At 39.4% G+C, this 23,361-nt stretch overlaps 1 protein-coding gene across 3 annotated transcripts in view; it reads right to left on the reverse strand.

The window, feature by feature from the left end:
* The window catches only part of tncb (tenascin Cb), a 57,399-nt gene that overhangs the window by 14,619 nt on the left and 19,419 nt on the right, over positions 1-23,361 (reverse strand). For 2 of the 3 annotated variants that reach the window (XM_013266667.3, XM_019365718.2), the window contains exons 4-11: positions 21,178-21,441; positions 20,979-21,094; positions 20,340-20,493; positions 17,385-17,654; positions 14,500-14,685; positions 10,571-10,660; positions 9,296-9,559; positions 3,413-3,688 (exon numbers count right to left, since the gene is read on the reverse strand). In XM_013266667.3, coding sequence (XP_013122121.1) covers positions 3,413-3,688; positions 9,296-9,559; positions 10,571-10,660; positions 14,500-14,685; positions 17,385-17,654; positions 20,340-20,493; positions 20,979-21,094; positions 21,178-21,441 — 1,620 coding nt within the window. The remainder of the gene's footprint in view (positions 1-3,412; positions 3,689-9,295; positions 9,560-10,570; positions 10,661-14,499; positions 14,686-17,384; positions 17,655-20,339; positions 20,494-20,978; positions 21,095-21,177; positions 21,442-23,361) is intronic. The other variant, XM_013266668.3, reaches the window with a different exon arrangement.

Raw genomic sequence — 23,361 nt, forward strand, 5'->3', positions numbered from 1 at the left:
AACAAATAAAAACAAGATTAAAATATTTTGGAGAGATGAGATCCAATCAGAACTAAATAAATTGTGTAGAAAGCCACGAATGATATAATCTGAAGTAATCTCCTTGTGCCTCTATAATCCTTCTCTGCACACCGGTATAACTTTTCAGTTTTTTGGAAGCGGTACGAGTTCCTGTTCCTCATGGAAATGTGACAAAATATCAACACTTGGGAGGAACAGAAGATTAAACATATGGGCACATTTTACATTTAATGTAAGGAAATCCTATGATATTTAGTTGACAAAACTAAAATAATTTAGATGAGGAAAACTAAATCAAAATTTGCTGTCAAAATTAAAAATGATCTCAATAAATGTTGAAAAGTCCAATTTACGGCAAAAAAAAAAAAAAAAGCAACGATTTTGGTCCCATTTCAAATTCATGTTTCCAATGCTATGAATTTCGAAGCAAAGGAAAGAACTCAAAATAGCAGTGAAATCCTGAAAGTAGACTGAGTTGCAGATGTGCATACAGATGGGGTTGTGTGAATGTGAACTTGTAAAAGCCGGTAGTCAAGCAGTCATTAGCAGCTTCTAATAATGACAGTGATAGGAAGAAAGGCTGAGACACAGCAGGAGTCTAACAGCTGTGGGAGAAAAAGCTCTGTTTCTCCTGAGGATGTGTTCGCTGCTGCTAATTAGTCAGAGAAACTTCCGGTAGCCATGCAGATGGGTACACGGACTGGACAGAGCTTTTAAAGCAGCCTGGATAGAAGTAGATATAAGTGGGCTCAAGAAAGGCTCAGTGAAGCCCAGCGCCACTGCTCATTAAAACACAACACCAAATGTGAGGGTCTCAGGGGTCCTTGAACTAGCCTGAAACCCCCTTTTTTTAATGTGAGGGAAAAACCATGAGGCATTTGTTGTGAGAAGAAGCGGTGGAAATGAGAAGCAGAGCACACAAATCCCAGGGAGCTGTCACTCTTCATTAGCCGCCAGCCGGCTTCAGCTGGTCAGCGGAAGAGAGAAGAGAGCTACATCCATCAGCTAACATGTGCTAGCTTGCTACTGATTTCACCCTCTCACAACTGCCTCCACCTTCTCTACACTTCCACCCCCCTCTCAAGACCTGAGGGAACAAAAAGGAGCCTGTTAGTGGATGAGGTACACACCGGCGCCAGCTAACCTGCTAAGGGGGTCTGCAAGCTGAACCCCAGGGCTGGTTCCAGTCTCGCCTGATAATAGCTTGTACGGATACGATTCTGAACTGAGCTTTCTCTGAGTGCTCTCAGTGGTTCCAGTCATTCATTGTATAAAACACCCTCTCTGTTAATCAAAGTTTCCTCACTCCATCCTCAGCGACAACTCTATTTTCCCTGCAGTGTCCTTCTTCAGCAGACCAACGACGGCCACCGTGCATAACATAATTAGTCAGCGTTTGTATTCACAAGTCGGAATGTTTTATGGATTAAGTGATGCTAATGAAAAATGTTAAGATGGTTTCGCCACACCATTAGCATGCAGACAATGGGCCGTGTTGAGCGCATGCCATATTCTGCGTGGCCCCAGAAGCCCCTGGCACCCTAGCACCAGAGCCCAGGGGCAACGGCAGCATGAGAATGAAGTGCAGTCCAGGCTTGAGGGAACTGGGGATGCATACAGAAAAGAGGCCTCACACAAAGTGACAAAAGAGCCTCGGGGTTTTTTTCCTCTCTCCATCAGTCCTACCATCTTTCTTCCACATGACTGATCTTCATCAGTCAAATGCTGAATGATACTGTTGGATACTCAGCTACTTATTTTTTGACTTCTAAGCCTGCACATTATTTCATGTGTTTCACAAAATCTTCATAATGATCTGTTTCTGTTACCTGTTTACCTCAGTGTTTTTGAATGTTGACAGTGCTGTCATTGTGCACTTACACTTGATCTTTCTTTCATTCCATCCTGTTTTATATTAGAGCACATGTATTTTACGGTTTTTACTTCCAGAATTTGTTCTTGGCCCCACCGTCATTAGTGTGTGAGTTCACCTGCTTGTTATTACTGCTCTCTCTCTCTCTCTCTCTGTAGCCTTTTTCCACAAATTTTCTTTATGACTGGACTGGTCTTAATTTTTTTAATCTGATGAAATTTAGACCATTTCACAAACTTTTCACAACAAGTATATATGAACAAAACCTGTAATGGTAATGCCTCATAGTTGCTGTGGCTAAGAAAAATGAATACCAAAAGTACTGCTTTTTATGATCGTGTTTGTCCAAACATAAGTTGGCCGTCGCAAAACTGAAGCTCCATCATTAAATAATTAGCCATTAGCCATCATTAACATCCAAACCCAGCCTTAGTATATTCTCAGAAAGCAAAACATTTTTTTGACTGACTCGAGCTATTGTTTAGGCCCCAGACAAGAAGTGACTCCCCACCATATCTCATTAGTACCACTGTTTTTAGTATCCTAGTCCTAATTCTACCATAGACCTGCTTAAGATAGTCAAAGTCTAAAGGGTCTTTCAGATTTCTGTTGTTATGGTCCTGTAAAGAATAGTGTCATATTTTTTGTATCCCTTATTTAGTGTACAACTACATTCTCCAACATTCTTGGTGGTATATGCTTTTGCTATTTAAAGCCTTCTTATTAGACACATACTGGGATTTACAGCATGCTACTCACTGATAATGACTGGTGTTGGGGAAGGGGAAACCAGTGCACCTTGACTGGTTTTTTGACATGTTTCTCCCTGTTCACATAACAGACCAGTTGCTGTTTCAGGCTGGACTCATACCAACAGGCAGATTGACAAGTGGATCAAACGCAGCTCCACGGCTGGACTAATATAGATTGAATGAGTTTGTGTGGGCGCTGTAGTGTTAGCCCATTTCACGATGCCTGCATCAAAGGCAGGGATACGCGTGTGATGGATGGCTGATGAAGGGGTGTTGCTTGGGGATTTGGATTGTTCACAGTGTCTGGAAGGCAAGGAGATTTTGTTTACCCTGCAAAGAGTAATCTCCACCGCAGTGGCTGATAAATTGCCCTTATGTATACTTTAAAAATTTTTTATTTCCAAACCTGAAGCTAACCAAGAATATAAGAGCTGACTTGTTGCTTTGCAGAAATCTCATGGGCATGAACAAAGCAAGCTGTTTTCATCCCTAAGTTAAATGTTTCATTCTCAAAGATTTATAAAAATAAACTCTTTGTAATCTGAAACATTTTTGAGCATATCAAGAAAGAGGTCCAACGGTGTAAAAAATGCACAAGAACAAGTGTTTGTATAACACCTATTAGTGATTGCCACAATTAAAGGCAGTGCTGAACAGAGTAATCTAGAAAACTCACAGAGAGAAGGAGAGATTACAGGACTGTGTCTATTAGACAAAGAAGAAATCATAGGAAAATGCGAGGGCCCAGAATTGATTGCATTGATACCTGTGATGGTTTCTGCAATGACAGGGTCTAAGGGGGCTCCCCTGTACACCCCGTACACAATAGCTCTGTACCAGGTGGTGGGGTAGAGGCTGGTGATGGCGAGGCTGCGAGCATCAGCGGGCACAGTGTGGTTTTGCCACTCAGCGCCTGTCTCTGCATCAGTAACCGTGATCAGAAAAGCCTCAAAAGCCCCATCCTCGGCAAACCAGGACAAGAGGAAGCTGTCCCACGTTACATCGCTGATGGTGACGTTGGTCACCACGGGCTTCTCCTCCTCTGGGTGATGACAAACACATCAACAAAAGGTTAGACCAATTCATGTGGTAAAGCCGATGGTCAACTTATTTGTACACTTCTAACTGCTTAATATCCACGAGGTCACCAGTGAACTCTTTAGGGGTAGGGTAAGCTTGCTTTTCAAGGGCTAGATAATCCCATAAAGAATGGTCACTGCCAACCCGGTGGATGTTAAGATGTTAGAAAATACATCTGGCTTCATATATTGGTCAAACCTTAAAACACAAACATACAAGTGGTGATCAAAACTTTCCAGGAATAGGGCTATAAAAATCAAGAACAGCTGCTTTTTTTAAGCACTCATGACCATGCGATCTAAGCTGGATTTCCTTCAGTTAGTGATAGGCTACTAAGATGTACCACTATGCTGCTTGTAATTTCATGTATTAATGTTTCAAATACTCGTATTTAAAAATATGTATGCAGTTGAGAGCTGGTGAAAACTGGCGCAAAAAAAATAAAATAATAAGAGCTGAGGTCATTTGAATTAATTAGACTATATTTTTTTTAATAAAGATTATTGAAGTCAAGATTATTTTTAGGAATGTATCTGATTATGTGTATTATTTGTAATTCGTTGTCGTTATGTATCTATATTGTATTGTGGTTTCATGTGGTTGAATATTATAATATTTTATTTGTGTATGGTGGATGTGAAAAACCCAACAAGGGACACGAGTTGGAAATCAACAATAGTTACAACCTCTTTGTGCAAATTACCAGTGTCACGCTTTGTACTCCTTAAACTGCATAATTCCTATCAAATAAATAGAGATCTGCAATATTTTTTGTGGTATGCCAATTTCTGGAAGTTTTTGATCACACGATGAACACACATTTTGAGATTTTTTTAGGTTCTTTTGGAACATTTCCTATTGACAACAACTCACAACAATGTAAATGTGAAACATATAATAACCAACAAAGAACTATATAATCACATGTAGGGGGAAAGACAATTGTCCAGCACTCAGTAATTTCATTTTGCCGTCAGGAGAAAGGAGAAAAGGTCCAGAATGGAAATATTCTCATATTTCCACTACAAAAGACCAGAGAGAACAAATAGCCTTATTATCATTGTCTACCTATAGCCATCTACTCTATATTACCATATCAGTGGAAGACATAAAGATAGAGAGTGGTGGGCAGATATGCTGATGCAGCTTGTGCGCATTAATGGCTGTGAATGAGCCATTAACATTTGAAGGTGCAGCGGAGCCCGGCCAGTGCGGCAGAAGTACGCTGTCCACTTCAAACCTACAGGGAGGCCATGCAGAGCCATGAGCAGCCTGTAATTATAGTCCATTGTGTGTGCAAGCATTCACAGAGTAGGTTAGAAAGAGATGGAGATAGATGGCTCAGGTAAACATCAAGGCTCCCATTATCCTCTTTCACTGTGCGGCACAGCGGAGAGTAAATGGGATGGTAGACAATAGGAATGTAAGGTGGGGGGTTGGTTGGAATCAGCTGATCATTGATTACCGAGAGCTTAGACGGACAAGGAAAATGCATGACCATTTTCTGTGCCAACAGTATGAAGAGAGATTGAGTCTTTTGTTTTTGGAAATACCCTAATCTTTTCTTTAATTTTCCTTATTTAGCAATACAACCCGATATCACATCAAAGCATGTAATCGACACGCTGGTCCACCGTGTCTATTTCACGCTGTGGCTCTCTAAAGCATGAAATGGACATGCATGCAGAAGTTGCAGTAACAGCAGATGGAGGTATTTTATTACAAGTCATATAAATAATCACATGAAAATAATATATGAAAATAATATATATATATATATATATATATATATATATATATATATGTATAATGTATATAATGTACATATAATGTATATATGAATTATTTCTGGATTAAGGACCTGGAATGTACTTTATGCATTTTTTGCTCATCACCGACTTTGTGGTTTTACATATATATGGTCTCCTCCTGCTGGTAATGACATTTTTGTATGCAGTAAATCAACTGTTTTACATGTGTCCATTTCACATTTTGTTGTGATACTGGGTTGAGCAATAAAAAGCAGAAAGTGATTTATGTGATTTCTAACATACATCTATTTATAAGCAGGTATAATTTTTGAATTTGTCAACTCTTTAAAATAATAGATGATAATATATAGAATAACACAAATGTACACTGTAAATCAGTAAAACACTTGGAAATATCCCTATGACCGCCTAACCTTCGGTTACATTATGGTGCTATATAAACCATTACAGAAATGCTTGTGTATTGCTTTTGAATGTGAAATCAGAGGACTTAATGTAGGAAAACAAAGAAGTGAAGTTTAGCTTTTCACTTGGTCACAATTCATCTGAAGAGTTCTCTTCATTTTTTCCACATTAGGTTAAAAAGAAAGAAAAAAGCTTAACCGGACCTCACCATGGACTTGATATAAAAGATGGACATACCTTCAAGGTCTAATAAGAAAATGCAAGGTACTAAAATCCAGGCCCTCACTTAACAATTATTAAATACAACATGATGCTTATTTTGTCAATTATGGTACAGACCAGAAGAAACTTGAAGGCAGGTTTTCTTTAAGCCACACCTGCCATATGATTTTCTAGGTGTGCTGCATGCACTGTCCATGGAAAGTCCCAGTCAGGTCTGTCCCTTGATTGTGATGTCAGGTTTAAAAAAGCTAAGATGGCAAAAGCCAAAACTGTCAGGCCAAATCTTCAAAAACAGGACCTTACAAACCAACAGATAACATCACTCTAGCTGCATCCATCTTTTATAAATTTCATGGCTGTCTTAAATGCACAAAGTGGTAGTGAGTTAATGTGTTAAAATGACATGTCATAGCAGTTAGTTGATTAGTTTAGCTGTGTCCAGCACATTGAGTCCTTGATGTTGATAAAAGGACTAAAAGTCTCTATTTAGATTGTGACATCATGGTGTCACAAAAAGCTAACATCAGATACGCACCAAGCACACGTTTAACTCCTCATAGGGACAAAACCTTTAAATGCCAGGCAAGTAGCATTTAAAGGTTCAGTTCAGTCCAGGCTCACTGATATTTCTCTGAGCCCAGGCTCTAAAGTTGAGCTCTAATCTTATTAGCTAGCCTAACTAACTATATATTACTTACTATACTATATATTACTACTATATATATAGTTAGCTAAAAAATAAATTTCTTTTTAGCTAGCTTTTAAACTTAAATGTAGGCTTTCTCTTTAACAGGGAAAAAAATACATTTTAACTTAAAACAAACAGAAGGGGAAAAAATACGTTCCCATTAACTCAGTGGGATCTAGAATTTCAATATTTGGTTTAGCAAAGCGTGACTCTGAGATTTCAGTGTGTGTGCTGCTATAAATTGAGATGAATGGAATTTCAATTTTCAACATATAAAACAAACCTTTACAAAAATCTCTTGTTTGTCTTGTTTTGCATTTTATGTTTCTTCCCAACAAAAGCATGTAGCAATGGCCACAGCAAGTCCTATGGAGATGCTGTTCACACATAGCACTGCTGCTGTTCAAACAAAATTCAGTTTAACTCCATATGTATTAAATCTTAAAGGTCTAGATAAAGTCTATTATAGAGGTGATGGGAATGTCTTTTTTTTCTTTTGAATTTGAGAGAACCCTTAAAATCTGCTCATGCGGTTGAAGATGTGTGCAATGACATTACCAAATGGTCCCCTAAGATATCACCTTCTTATATGGATACCTTCCATTTGATACTCATTCATCCTCAGTGTGTTAATTTAAAGAATTAGAGTTGAACTTCTCCACCAGGCAGTGTCCAGACCTTCTTACAGATCATGTCAGTGCATGCAGGACATTGATCTTGCTTTATTCACAATGTTTTGTTTTTCTCTTTCTGTTCTATTATTTTTAGTTGTTAATGCACCATGAATCTTTTGATGGAAACAGTCACATATAAACTGACTTCCTGGCAGAATTTGCAGCAGCAGCCAAAATCCAAATATGTCAACACTTTGTAAAAGGCTTTCAGGACAGCTGATTACAGGGTAACACTGTGGGTTTAGTTTTCCTTTGTGCAAATATGCGCATATTCACGGAAGTCAGATATTGTGATCCAAACTCAGTCAGCTGATTAGTTTAAATTATGATAATCCTTGCCTGTGGCACCTGATTTCCCTTTTTTTTTTTTTTAATTACATATTATCTAAATTGTATATCCTGCTTCTAAAATTATTTGGATTTTGAAAGGTGCATTTTGGCTTGCCACTATTTCCCTGCACACTTATCTGAAAGACTTGCCATCAAACTCTTGATATTTTTTGATGACTGTAAGGTTCCCAGACTCCTCACTCTACCCCTCCTCTTTCCTTCAGCCCCTCCTGCAACAAGAGCGTGATCTGCGTTTGCGCTACGTGTTTGGATACGATAAAGGCTAAAGATCGGCCAGGCTGTGGATTAGAGGGCTGCTGATTTCAGAGACAATGTTTTAACCGGAGTCCCAGCATGTGGCCTTTTATCTGACAGACCCACAGTTCATCGTGGTCAAATCGCACAAACCCAGAGGGGAGTGGGGCTCACGCCAACAATTATCACATGAATGAACATTGTGCATGGCGCACACATATCCATACAACCACCCCCCACCCCCACTCCAAGCCTCATAAACCTACCAATACACAACGCACGTACTCAGGGGTTCACTCATATGTACTGTTCATGACCACACAAACAAGTGAACATAAAGAGGACGGTGCAGCAGCCAATAAAGTATCAAAAAATAGTTATTCCAATAGCTCACCTTTTCCCTCAAACTTTATCAATTTTTGCCTGTAACTATGCATTTAATGAGCACTCGTTACATAACCGGAAGGTTTAACTGTGAAATATTTGCCTTGGAGGCTCTCAGACCACAGCATTAAAAATATGCCACCGTCACCTTATTTGCCTTTTCTTTCAAAGAAACTTGGAAAATAGAAAAAATAAACCCACAGTCTATCAATGGGGGACTGAGGGAGTTTAAGACACTGAACTGAGAAGCAAACAATGGGTTCAATTTATTGCCTCAGTGTGGCTGCTGTAACGAATGATGAAATGTAAATAAACCTCTGGTCAATAGGAACTTCAATTAGTCTGCCTCGCATCGCCAGCTGAAACCAGGCAATAGAATTATGCAGACCAAGTCTCAGTTTAAGCTAAGAACTGACTTAGTTCTAGTGGTATCCAGGCCATTTTGTTTTTACCTGCTCAGATTTTAAGTTATTTTTATGTGATAACACATTATAAGCGATGTTATGGAAGTGCTTTGGCCAAAACTAACCGCAGGGTTCACAAGTGCTGTGCCTAACACTTTGGAGACAGAGTGTTATAAATGTGGCGTGGATGGTGGCGATGCTAATATAGCTTACATATAATGTTTTATCTGGGTATCTGAAAATGTTATCTCGCTGGCATAAATGCCACCAGAAAAGCTATCAAGATTGCTCGGCTTCCTCTCTCTACACTTTTTTCTTTTCTCTTTTCTTTCTACGGTTTTTCCTGCCAGACAATTCAGAAAACCTATAATGTCAAACAAGCCACTCCTGGTTTATTAGAAACATCTCTTTTCACATGTGTTCAGCTGTGCTGACCTGTGGGTGCTGAGATGGTGGCTGGTACGCTGCTTCTGCGGCCCCTCTCTGCACTGAGGTTGATGGTATACAGCATGCCGGGTGTCAGGCCCCTCAGGGTGTGAGATTCAGAGCTGCCCAGGATCACTTCTTCAGCCCTGTGACCATCAGCGGAAATGTAAACCAGCCTGTAGGAGTCCAGTTTGGCAAAGGGACGCCTCCACTCCAGCATCATCGTGGTCTCGGTCATCTCTGTTACAGTCAGGTCTTTGGGAGCATCCAGGGCTGATAGGGTGTGAAAGAAGGGAGTTATTACACTGAAGACCTTTTTTCAACAGTTACATTTACCCGTTTATATTTGTTTTGCTGCCTTACTGATGCTTACTGATGTCCACTACTATGCTAGTTAATAAAACATCATTTGATGACATGCAAAAGCAATATATTATCGTGGTTAGATCTGATTTGAAAGAACTGATCAGAGCAGTGAAAGAAGAGAGCAGAATTATCTAGAGGTAATAGATTCTGAAGGAATAAAGTTTGGTGCACAATTGTAGTCAAGAAACACTGATTATTTAGTCTCCAAACTATTGTTATGCTAAATATACTGTAGGATGCCCATAATAAAAGTTGGAAGACTATCTATCCATTATAACATTAACTGCTAACTGTAGCATTAAGAAAAAAAAGAAATTTATAGATATGCCAGCATGAGACAGAATTCTAGGAAGACAAATGATTTAACCTCTCTTGATTAGTAAATGTAACAGCTATAGACCAACTTAGGCCCAGTGGGCCACCTGGCTTTAAAACCTGTTCTAATATTCTGTCTATAGGATCAAATGAATACCAAATTAATATCAATCAATTTGATATTAATCAGATCAAAGTCTGTTGAAAATTCAGCAGTTCTAAAGAGTTTAATAATGGACGCACCTCCTGTCTACATTAGCATGCATAATAAGATGTGACTGTCTCATAACGATATGGCAGATTTTGCAATAAAGCAGAAGATTCAGCCGTGAGGGAATAAAGCCAAAAACATTCATCTGAATACTGAGGAGTGGTGGGTGCCACCTAACTTCTCTCACTACAGTAAACTACATCCTTCAAACCAAAACTTGAGCTTTGTTCAAAAAATGAATGTTTTTTTAATATCAATTTGTAGAATTTGCATATAAATTCTATCAGTGTAACAGGAATTACAAAAGGATATCTAGTCTCTGAATGTAAAACAAAAAGCGTTACATATAGAACGTGATTATTAAAAACAGTGTGTCAGTGTCAGCATCTCACCGGTCACAGCGTTGGCCGTCGTGGGCAGACTCTCCCTCTCATCTTTCACTGCCGTCACACCCATCCCGTACTCTGTGCCGGGTCTCAGGCCTACAGAACAGGGTAACATTAAAACACTGATACGGAAATAAAAAGCTATGTCATGTTTCGCTTGTTCACATCCACTGAGGTGTCAACAAATGAACGACGGGGAGCCTCTGTAGTCAAGTGGCCAGCTGTTTCAGCTAATGGCTCCAATGCCTATGGCAAATGCACAAAAAAACGCTCTCTTGTGGCTTTATTGCACAATAGATTGCAGCCTAATTGCATTTCATGGTAAGCCTGCGCTCACTGCGGAACATCAGTGTTATATTTGCATTGATGGATCTATAGGGCCCTTGTTGCAGAGCAGAAACACTACTTGCTATGATACAGCAGGCTCCAGAGGCCCTTTAGTCTCTACAATTAAGCCCTCTCTGGGCCTGATCGCCTTTATTAACTCCCACAGAGGTCATCGCACACAGAGCCTTACAGCATGAAATTACACCTAATGCCCAGGAAACTCATTATCAATAAAATCACGAGCGTGAAGGCAATTACAGATAATAAGTGTGTGAAAGAAGTGCTGAGGTGTGTGTGGAGCAGAGGGGGGCGTCAGCTGAAAGGACACAGTGCTTTATTTTCATGAGCCGGGCCTCCCAAGGACAAAGAATGTGGCCAGACAAAGACACTACGAGCTTGTTTTTGGGGTCTTTTTTTCTCATGGTTTCTAATCCTACTGTGCTGAAATCACAGTGTAGAAACAAACAAACAATAAAAACAAAACACATCCGCCTCAAAGCATAGCTTTTAATGTCAGCAATGCAGAGAGATGAAAAACATGCCTCCTATTCTTGTCTGAGCAAAGTCTCCCAGCGAAACAAGCGGCAATGTTTTCCAATTAATGTCTCAATGCCAAGCCCCTCCTGGGTGATTTTCTAATAAAGTGGGTCTTTTGTAGACAAGCAAACATTTCACGAAACAAAACAAAGACAACCTGTCTTGGAAAATGAGCAGGCTGAAAATAACTCTAGCCATTTAACACAGAGTCTCACAAACGCTTGTCCCATGAATTTGGAAAATAAACACTTCACACTGTATCATTTAGTTTTCCACAGGGGCCTTTCAGCTGTGCCACTTGGATGCACAATACTAATGAGCCAACATGATCACAAAGCAGCAAAACAAACCCTGAAAACAGCTGAGTATGTACCCTGTGAAACAACTGGCAAGAAGTAACTACAAAATCCCTGATTAGACAAAACCTTTAGTACAGGTTAACAAAGATTTACTTATTCTCTTGATGTGGAAAGTTATATAAGACATTAAAGATATCATCTGGGTTAATGGGTTGTGGAAAAGTCCATGATGCCTTCTCCATAACTAAGGAACAATTGCTGTAAGTCATGGCTTTGTTAATGGCTCATTTCCCTCTCTCAGCAGGGTTTAGGAATAAGGATTAGGTTTTGTACTCACTTCAAATTATACATGTAATTTTAAGAAAATAGAATGAAATTTCATACAGTGATTTTGTATGAAATTTCATTACAGAGTTACAGATTTTATGTTCAAATGTTTGTTTTTTTTAATTTGGCTCTTTCAAATAGGTGAACATTTTAGGAAATGGGGTGGACCCAAACCCTACTGCTAACCTTAAATGGGTCACTTGTGACCTGGGGAATGTTATACACTCACAGGTACCCTTTTCTATACACAGCTGGCCTTCAGAAGTGCCTTAATTCTTCATGGCACAGATTTAACAAAGTGCTGGTAAGATTCTTCAGAGATTTTGGAAAAATACTTTCATGATATCATCACCTAGTTGTTGGCTGCACATCTATGATAAGGAGTTCCCATTCCGCCACATCCCAGCTCTATTGAACTGACATTTAGTGACGATGGAGCCTGTTTGAGTGAAGTGACCTTATTGTCATGTTCAAGAAACAAGTTTGTTTTATTTGTGTTATCCTGCTGGCAGCAGGATAACACAAATAAAATGTGAGAAGATGGGAACTCTATGGTCATAAATGAATGAATATATAGGACATTTTTTACACAGCTAAAGTCTTACAACACTTTCTACTGTAAGACTTAGTCCCTCTGTCACACACACACTTTCACAGTACTTTTATCTTTCTAATATTTGCACACACTCTCACAGTCTGATGGATGCAAACAGAAGAATAAATGGATATTCAGCATGTTGACTGGAGAAGTTAGGGATCAATCCACTCATCTTCTAACCGATAGAAAACCTGCTTTGCGATGTAAGACATAGCCACTATTGGTCACACACAAGTATTTTATGGCTCAACTGGTACTAAGAGACCCAAATTGTGCTAAGAAACCACACATCACCACTAGCTTGACCCACTGATACAATGTGGTATGGATTTATTTTCATGCTTAGAGGATGAGCAGGTTTATTTGGGTAACTTTTTTCAGCTCAAAGCTGTGTGGGTCATTTTTTTCTGACCCCTGGCATCAACAAGGCATTTCCACCCAGGGGGGCTATGACTCAGTGGCCCACACACCTAAAGATCGTTTTGTGGGAAAATCCCAGCAGATCAGCTGTTTCTGAAATACTCAGATCAGCCCATACAGCACCAAGTCTCTTCAATCACCTTTCTTCCCCATTCAGATGCTCAGTTTCAACTTCAGCAGCTAGTTGTGGGCATGTGTATATGTGTAAATGCATGTTCCTGCTGAGGTGTATGGAAAAAAGTGCCCACTGAGTGTATGATAGCACTAAGGTACTGAGAGCTTTAAGCTTGATAGTTTCTGAGAAAAATAACCAATTTAAAGTCAGACAAAGGGTATCAAAGCTTTGTTAATGGATAGCAAAATGATCCTTTATAAGTCATTTTCAGGACAGCTCTATAATCTATCCTTTCAGCTGTAATTAACTACTATATCAAATCTGCAATAATGGCTAATAAATCACTATCATTGTGTTAAATTATAAACTCTTTACTTTTCTGCAAATGTCATCTACTCAGCTGTCAGGACCTGTCCAAATTCCCTTGTGTTTTGTTTTTTTAAACTAAAGTGTAGGATGCTTGTCTTTGAATCATGCTTTAACTGAGCATATGACGGCACATTTCCCTGCTGGCCTCTCTGTAGTTGTGTATGTTATAAAACAGACCTGATATGTTGGGCTGACTTCTATTACTGGTTTCAAATTTAGATTAACACTTGTTGGGAGGCTTGTATTTGTGTAATGTTCACATGTCTTTTCTGCTCTGTGTGCAGAAAGAGGTGTTACGTGCAAAACACAGCAGAGAATCCCACACTAAGCTGAAATGAAACAAATGCATATAAATTAGTTGAATAACATGGTGACTAGAACACCAGCTTTCTGCTAGCTTCCACCTCATGTAAGTAGAGTCATTGAGCTGGATCTGAATCACATCCTGTCCTAAATGCACTACCCTTATCGATGCAGTTTGCTAACCAAGTTTGCTAGCACTAGCTGCTAACTTATCACTCAACCTTCCCACCCATATATTGCTACCTTTGGTTCACAATGCCAACATGGTACAGGCCACAATGCTAAAAACTTGAAAATCCAAGTTGACAAACCAGTGGTCATGCATATACAGTTTATGGGCATAATGAATGAGGAAGAACAAGGTAGGTAGGCTTATATATAGTTAATCATTATAACTATTGCTGTATCCATACCAATAAAATAGTTAATGAATAATTTCCTAACATTTTGCACATTAATAATAAGCAGATCAAAATTTAAAGAAAGTCCAAAAAATCTGTCATGCTACTATTTTCCAGGTAACTGTGCTTTGTTAAGCCGTTATAAGCTACATAGATAGCTAATATAATATAGCTAATATAGATTTATTTTTTGAACAGCAGTATGTTATTTGGATAGATGTTTGTTTGTGATACAGAACCGGTGATTTTGGCCTGAGTGGAGTCCTTAGGTGCCGAGGGAAACAGCAGCTCTTCGTGCTCTCCACCAGACAGAGGTCCATACTTGATGCGGTAGTTGTCGACCTGAGCACGGCTGTTCTTCCACTCAAGAGTAATGCTCTCGTCTGTCAGCTCCACTGTCTGCAGGTCTCTGGGGGCGTCCAGGTCTACAATGCAGAAATATACTTTAGATAGATGTAACCTTACCCTGACCCAAACGTAAATGGATTTCTCATTTATGAATAAAGGAAAACACCAAAACCTCAAGTGATTGTTGGGGCTTTCTCGCTAATATTTAAAGGTAAAGTGCCTTGAAGACATTTTTGTTGAATTATGGCTTTATGATACGGTAATTATTTTTACAGTAATAAACTATTATTGTGGATTGCAATGGGCACATTATAAATATAGCTGCTGGTCAGATCCATTAGGCTAGGTGAGCAGAATTCTCTATTTCATCCATTAAGAAAAAGGATATGTTGTGCACCACATGTACTATAAGACTTGTTAGGAGTAGCAGTGTATTCCACATTCTTGGTCCTGGTCCTATTGCATAAATGATTATCTTTTTTTTGGACATTTTTAGGTTCATGTCAGTACTGGTGGAATATAGCCACACATATAATTATTTTATCATCATATTATAAAATAGCAGTAATATATAATGGATAATAGCAGACATTTCATGCATTAACTCTCTGAGGTCTAAATCATCATCAATGATAACCCTAATGTGTCAGAATAACAATTTTTTGTTCCTTTTTAACATTTATACATTCCAAAAAAAAGAAAAAAAACTTCCACATATTCACAATCAGGGTGCAAAGATCTCTTCTCTACATATCTAGCAGGTATGCTCATCTTTAAACTTAAAGTCTGGACAGGGACCAACGTACGATAGATACTGATCATTTGAAATCAGCCTTTACTGTTTTGAATGAAATGATTCATCCATGGATGGATCGACTGCAAGAAAGACTCACATTGATACTAGAGTGTTGTATACTGTACAATTCTAATAGTGCAGTGGTAACATCGGGAACTCAATGGAACTGTGAAAGACAACATTGGAGACTAAATCAGAGGCATTATGAAGTGTGGAATATCCAAAGGTGATACACTGTCACCACTGCTGTTTTGCAAAGGCCTCAGCCTGCTAAGGAGTGGAATGACCATCCACCACCTCCTTATCATAGATGACGTCAAGCTGTATGCCAGGAGTGAGTGAGACATCAACTCACTGAACCAACTCTCTTGGATCTATATTGATGATATCTGGATGTCATTCAGCTGTATAAGCATGGCTGTATGGTCGCAAAGAGAGGGAAGATAATTCGAACTGAAGTGGTGAACTTGCCAGTAGTGGACATAACATGCATCTACAAGTACCTCGATCTACAAGTATCACGATTCATGCTAACAAGAATCGTGATTAAAATGCAAGAAGGCCACTCGCAGCCAAATACTTCCATACTGAGAAGTAAGTGCCTTACCTTACTCAGTGGTAGTAATAAGATCTGAGCTATCAGTACATATGCCCTGCTGGTCATCAGATACCCACTGACAGAAGGTGGAAGTGGCTGACATCAAGAAGTCCTACCAGTGCCTAGAAAAGGCTAGCTTAAAGAACAGCTCAGAAGCTCTGGTCATGCCACCACAAGCACAAGCTCTAGGCACCAGATGCAGGCAGGAGTCTACCACAGCCAACACAGTCCAAGTTGCGGGCTGTACAAAAGTGCCCCAGAGACTTTCCAGCACATAGTAGCAAGACATAAGATACAAGCTGGGACAGTGTATACATATACTGAGAGGCACAACCAAGTGGCTGGGATAGTGTACAAAAACATCTGTGTTACATATGGGTTAAAATTTCCTAAGTCCTGTTGTTCTCAAGCACCTGGGATAAGGTCCCGTGGGACTTTAAATTCCAGAAAGACATAGTAGTGGGTTGACAAGGGGCAGAAGACTGCAGTTGTGATGAATGTGGGAATCCAAGCAGGGAGCAACATCAGGAAGAAGGAGGATGAAAAAATAAAGAAGTACCAGGGCCTGAGGGAACAACTGGAGCAGATGTGGAAGGTAAAGTCCAAAGTGATCCCAGTTGTAATAGGAGCATCAGGATCTGTAACCACCAAAACTGGAAGAGTGGCTTCAGCAGCAGCGGCCTGCTGATCTCTTTGGTTATGATGTAAGGAAATGTTCTGGGGGATTTGAAATGGGCAGCTCATGCAAAATAAAAAACAAATACTTCATAAAAAATAAGGGATTCCACATGGAAAAATGGTCAGATTTTTCAGGAAGTGATGTCAGAGAGTGGAAAACACTAAAAGGAAGTTATTTCTGGTAAAGGTGTTAATAATAATGTTTAATGCAATGGGCAGTTGTAATTCTTTAAAACTGCATGTCTAAAACAATACGAAGCTCCCTCCATGTTATTTTTGGTAAACATTCTTTCTGACAAAATGAAGAGTTGCAGTACTAATTCATGAACAAGAATTATTTTGTGTTGTAGGCGCACACAGAGTATTCAATACTGAAGTCTACCTGGAGGGGTAGAGGCATCAAACCAAATAATGATTCTTCACTTGGGAGGATATTTGTTTCTTTGAGGAACACACACATCCACATCACACCATCACTGATGGTGTGATGTGTGATGTCTTACCTCGTAACCTCATAACCATATAACCGTGAGTCAAGAATGTGCCGCCCAGTAACCCAAAAAAATAGCATAGCAGCTCATTAAAGCTCAATGTAAAGATAAAGCCTGACTGTTTCTCTTCTAGAGAGCATTTCATATCACAACATTTTAAGGATTTTAAATATTCTCCTACAGACAGCACGCACACAGTTGTTACAATGTTACCTGTAAGGAAGGACTCATAGATAGGAATGCTGGTCCCTTCTCCCCTCCGCGCTGTCAGAGACACCTCGTACTCTGTGTCAGGGGTGAGGTTTCCCAGGTGGTACTGGGTGTCAGCAGAGGTCAGCTCCACCAAAGTGCGATCAGCGGAGTTCAAGCTGGGCCCGTAGGAGATGGTGACCCCATCGACCTCAGCCACAGGCTGGAACCAGGTCACCAGCGCAGTGGTGTCAGTCACATCACGAACATTCACCTGGCTCGGGCCATCGATCACTGAAGAAGAGGTAACAATGTCATTAGCAAAACTCAGTTGCTGTGTGCCACATATGAGGTAAGAACAACTTGGACAATGTCCTAACTTGAATCACTTGACATTTTCCCAAGTTAAAATGTAAAAACAGCATTTGTGTTCAGCAAGAATTTGTGTATGAGCAGAAAAAGACATTTTTCATGACGGTCATATCTTGCTCTATTCATATCTTGCTGACCACAGACCTTGAAAAGAGGAAGTTGAGGGGCTTGAATATCATCATTTCAGTAATGCAGGTGCTGAAAATGTGTCAGCTTGTTTGCATTAAAAGGTTATTCAAACTATCAATTCCCAGCTCCATGAAGGGTGCCTTTTCACTGCTGCTCAAATTGATTTGTCACAAGTAAGCAAGTTTAGGAAAGTCAAGCCGCTGTGTGGGGCTGATAAAATGAAAAATCTGCATTTGAGCTTAATACTGATTTGTCTTCTAAGGAGACTGTGAAAGTGTCGTTTGAGTGTCATGGTACTATTCTTCCGGGAGGCCAGCTGCCCTCTGAGTCTGACTGCTTGACTGACTGGTGCCTCCTACACATGGTGGGTTAGGTAGGAAGGGGAAACAGAGAGGGGAGAGCTGAGCGATACACTTCATACAATTAGCTCTTCAGCATGCAAATCCCAGAGTATGTGCCTGCAAGCTGGCATAATGGGAGACATTAAGAGAGCCTGAATGACAAGAAGAACACCAGACCTCATAATCCATGATGGTGTTTAACACATGTATGCTTAAGAACATGTAAGACATATAAAACATGCATTCCATTTTATACTGTGTGTGTGTGTGTGTGTGTGTGTGTGTGTGTGTGTGAGAGAAAAAGCTTTTTAAATATAACAGTTGAAAAAAATGTCATATGTATTTATCCATTCATTTATTTACTTCACCACTTATCCTGTTCAAGGCCCCAGGAGCCCATCTCAGCTCTGGCAGGGTGTACCTGCCCCCCCTTCAACAAGGTGTTTATGCAGAAAGTGTAAACATAGAGAAACAGCTACAGTATTTTACTTTCCTCTAAAGGTAAAAAGTGCCTATCTGGGCTCATATCTTCATGGTAGCACAAAAGGAAGCACATAGGCTAACCCATAGGAGGCTCTTGTTTGCAAGAAGTCCACATAAGTGCCCCAAAGGACAATACTGTTGTTGGAGGTTGGAAGTTCTGACCTGATTTTCATGCATTTGCACACTGTTATTAACAAAGTATTGACACACAATATTTACCTTTGATGTTTATGTTTGCCACTCCAATAACACTAGTCCTGTTACTCACATGTAATTAATATTTTTACAACCCAATTCTTTAGGCTCTTCTAGAAAGATGCACTACGACACCTATACAATTTTTTTGCCAATGAAGCTTTTGTTTTGTTTTGTTTTGTTTTTTTGTTTTGATTTTTTTTAACTCGGTACTGTTAGATAACAGTGATAATAGCGAAATCCCAGTGAAACCAGATACGTCCAGGTCTGAAGTAAAATTCATTTGCAGCAGCTGAAGTTAAATAACCACACAAAACCATCTGTTTGTTCCATTAATCAATTTGTACAATGAAAATTCACATTCAAGGACCCTAAAACTCCAGAAAAAAACCTTGATACGTCATAACGATGATGGTATTAGCCATGATTGTATTTGCATACCAGCAGTAAATAAACAAACATGTCAAGTGCCATTCATTAAAGTTGGTGCTGGAGCAGACAAACTCCAGCCTGTTGAAATTGCTTATTGAAAGAGAAATCTCTCTGGGGTAACTGATCGCACACCATGAGTTTAGGTATAAGTTTTGGCTAGGCTAATACTTTGAAACATTTTAATCTATCCCCCAGTCAGGACACCTTAAACCTCACTGTTGGTTGCTGGCTTCCCTGCTGATGAAGTCACAGTTACAACCCTGTTTCCTCATTTTACATGATCCTCAGGCCTGATCCCCTCAGAGTCGTACAAGCCTTTTGGGTTTTTAGCTAGATAAAGTCAATAAAGCAGACATCTGAAAATCCAGATCACATTTTACTGCCCGTACTGAACCACAGCAGTGTAATGCTATCTAATGAGCTAACCACTCGATGCTGACATGTCAGGATATTTCCAGTATATTCTGGCTACAACGACAGATAACCCAGGAACAAATGAACGTATATTGAAAAGTTTTGCATTTAACTGTGACAACTATAAATGACAATTGTGATCCCTATTTCTGTATATGACACTGTCTGTGATTTTTAGGACTAAATGTTAAAAAATTTGCCCAGGCTTAAAATACAAAAAGTATTTAGAAATTGAAATACATAAACATCTTTCAGCTGAGATAAATCCTTTTTATGCCAATTGGCTTCAGAAAATCCTGATATGATATGAATGACATGATGACAATTTCATGCTTTTAATTAAAAGTAATGTATGCTATACGTGCACATGTTTAAAAAGCAAGACCATTAATAGAGAGGTTAGGGTTTGTGCAGTATGGTTAATGGTTTTCTTTTTTTAAATACATAGAGGAGCCTGTTATAAAATGAAAAATACTTATGTGTCCCAGATTTGTATGAAAAACAAGTGTGCTGCAGCGGAGATTTTAAAAAAATCTGCAAACTGAATATATTATGCAATAGAAGTATTGCAGTTAGCAAAGAATAATCAGCCAGTATAAATGTGGCGACTCACTTGTGACGACATTCTTGGAGGCAGGAGGCCCACGTTTGTTGTTCTTCACCACCTCCAGTTTGACCTCGTACTCCTGGCCTGGACCCAGGCCCGACTGCTCAAAGGTGGTCTCCGGTCGGCCCAGGGAGTTGAGAATCTCACCGTCTTCCTCTTTCTGCCAGCACCAACAAAAAATCCCCCAACAAAAACCCCCCACCAATCAGCACCCACTACAAAGACTAGTCCTGGCATCACGCCTAAAGCGAAAGAGGGAAAAATAAACCAGTCCGATCATACATAAAAGCATTCTGGGTGGCAACTGAATTTAAGAGTTGACAGGGAATTTGGTTTAATAGTATTGAACAAGTCCAAGTAGCCCTGTTTGGAAATGTTTGTATAAACACTCTAAAAGGAAAATAAAGTGTTAAACAGAGACATTCACTCTGTGCTTTATGGTCACTGGAGCTCTCAGGACTTGCTAACAGTTTTAACTGCTGTGTTTTTGTCTTCTGGCGTGGCTATAACATTTTCCAAGAAGATTCTAAACTCCATCCTCAAATATGCACATTAGGCTCTTAATGATTGGTTTCCTCTGGTGGAAAGTGTAAATAATTGCTTAACTACCACATGGAACACATGAGGTCAGGTAGCAGAACTAACCGTGTTTCTGAAAATGAGGTTCCAGCCATCGAAAGCAATGTCCAATGGATCCCACTGCACCTCCACAGAAGTATCCCGCACTGACTTGAACTTGAGACCCTCAGGCTCAGGAAGATCTGTGAGGGGAAATATGATAACACTCTTACGATTTTTCATCTACATTTATACTAAAATATGCATTTTAGAATCTTACACTTACATGTTGCCACCCTAGCAGTGACGGGAACACTCCTCTTATTGCTGAGCACAGCATAGACACTGATCAGGTATTCCACTCCAGGCTCGAGCTCCCTAATAGTGGCCTTCTTGTGGTCCCCAGGCACCCTCATGTCCAACTCTAGGCCCCCAGAGGCCGTGGGCACATAGGTGATCAGGTATTCTGTCACACGCATCTCATTTTCCCAGGATACGTCTACCGTCTCTGGGGTGACCTCCACCACTGTTAGGTCTTTAGGTGGTGACACTGCAGAGAAACATTGAAAATCACTGATCTGCATCAACGCTGAAAACTTGTTGACCTCCAAAGTCTTTTTGTTATGTTGCTCCTCACTGTCTGCCATGCTATTTGTGGGTGTGACAAACACAGTGTAAAGTGCTCTGTGGAACGAATAACTTTAACCTTTTTATATCCACGTGGATACTGGTGGCTCACAGCGGAGTGGCTGTAGCTCAGAGGTAGAAAAGGTCATCTACTAATTGGAAGGTGGTAGGATCCCTGGCTGCTCTAGTCTGCATGCCTATGTATCCCTGGGCAAGATACTCAATCCCAAGTTTCTCTCCAGTATGTACATCAGAGGATAAATGTGGGTGAGTTTTAGATAGCAAGGTGTAGAAAAAGGTTGTATGAATTGGCAAATAAGGATGTTGTATAGAGTGCTTTGACTACTCCAGTAAGCTAAAAGGCACAATATAAGAACCAGTCCATCTACTGTTTCACCTAGAGCTTAGTTTGGTTTGGGTAATGTACACTTTTTTGGGAGGGATTTTTGCCTATTTGGAAAAAATGTACCACCATAATGTGACACTTCATTTGATACACCATGTTCTAGTTTTTTTAAATGTACCTATGTAGCATTTGAAACAAAACCCAAACCTAGCTGGGTTACTGGGGATCAGAGAATTAGCTGGCTAGTTAGTTAAAAATATTCTGTAGTATAATATTATATAATAAGCTCAAGTTATTCATGCCTAGGTATTAGCTAATGAATACCTGTTATCTATTGCCTTCTTCTCCAAAGTGTTAATGTAATCAAAGTAAATATCCATTATCTGCTACCCTTAATTACGTTCTACTGCACTACAAGTTCTTAAAGTAGTTTTAAAAAGAACAAAGAAAACAAAATGAATATATACAAAATATTGTATTCTTGTTTTTATTTCCATAATTCCATTCTGAGGTTTTTTCAGTTTTAGTTATGCCTATTTTGTAATCCAAAAGAATTGTTATTATTTCTAAGTTATTTACTAAGTTTCAGTCATCCCGCCTCCCCTGTGTTCCCTGTGTCTTGTTGTTAAGTCTTTGTCATGGTGTTAGATGTTCCAAAGTTTAGTTACTTCCTGTTTTATTTTGATATTCTCTTCTCTCGTGTTTGTTGTATTTAGTTTCGATTCCTTTGTCTTGATGTCCCTAATTACTTTCTGCTGTATAACCTGGTGTTTTCCATTTCTTTCAATAATTCTGTGTGTATTTAAGCCATTTGTATGCCTTAGTCCTTTGTTGTGTTGTACTGTTTATCTGCCTGTGTATTTTCCCTCATTTGCTCCATTTTGGCTTTATGTATTTTGTTTTTCCCTGATTTTGGACTTTCAGCCTCACCTTAATAAAAGCTTGTTTTTTGTTACTTTTTAAACTGTTTACATTTTAAAACTTCCTAAGTTTAATCCTAACATGAAACTTAGGAAGTTTTTACCAAAGTATTTACTGCCTGGCCTAAACAGATGAACATAAGTAAAAGGCAACAGCAGCATACAGTTGATAGGTTTTCCTCGTACCTCTCTTTCTCCTCTTTCTTTTTTACTTTTCACACAGGGTATTGTGTATTTCACTCTTACAGTTCTTGTAAGTTTGTCCTTTTTTGTTGCCCAAATCTGCAAAATTCAAATACTAGCCCTCTATGTTTTGGAGACAGGCAAAAAGGACTGCTTTGGAGAAAAAAAGAAATATTTTTTGGTCCATGTCAGAAAACCGTTTTTCCATCCAATGGTTAGAGTTATTATGGTATTTCATTATTTTAATTTATAGCATTATTGAATTCAAATATACAAGCTTGATGCCTATTTTGCGGTAATGTAAGCTGTGGTGTAACCAGAGCTCTTTAGAACTTTAACTACTCTCTCTGTGCAAATTCAAGCTTCACCACTAAAGAGCTGATTTTTAACCAGC

Source organism: Oreochromis niloticus, linkage group LG12 (assembly GCF_001858045.2).
Source record: "Oreochromis niloticus isolate F11D_XX linkage group LG12, O_niloticus_UMD_NMBU, whole genome shotgun sequence".
NCBI lineage: Eukaryota > Metazoa > Chordata > Actinopteri > Cichliformes > Cichlidae > Oreochromis > Oreochromis niloticus.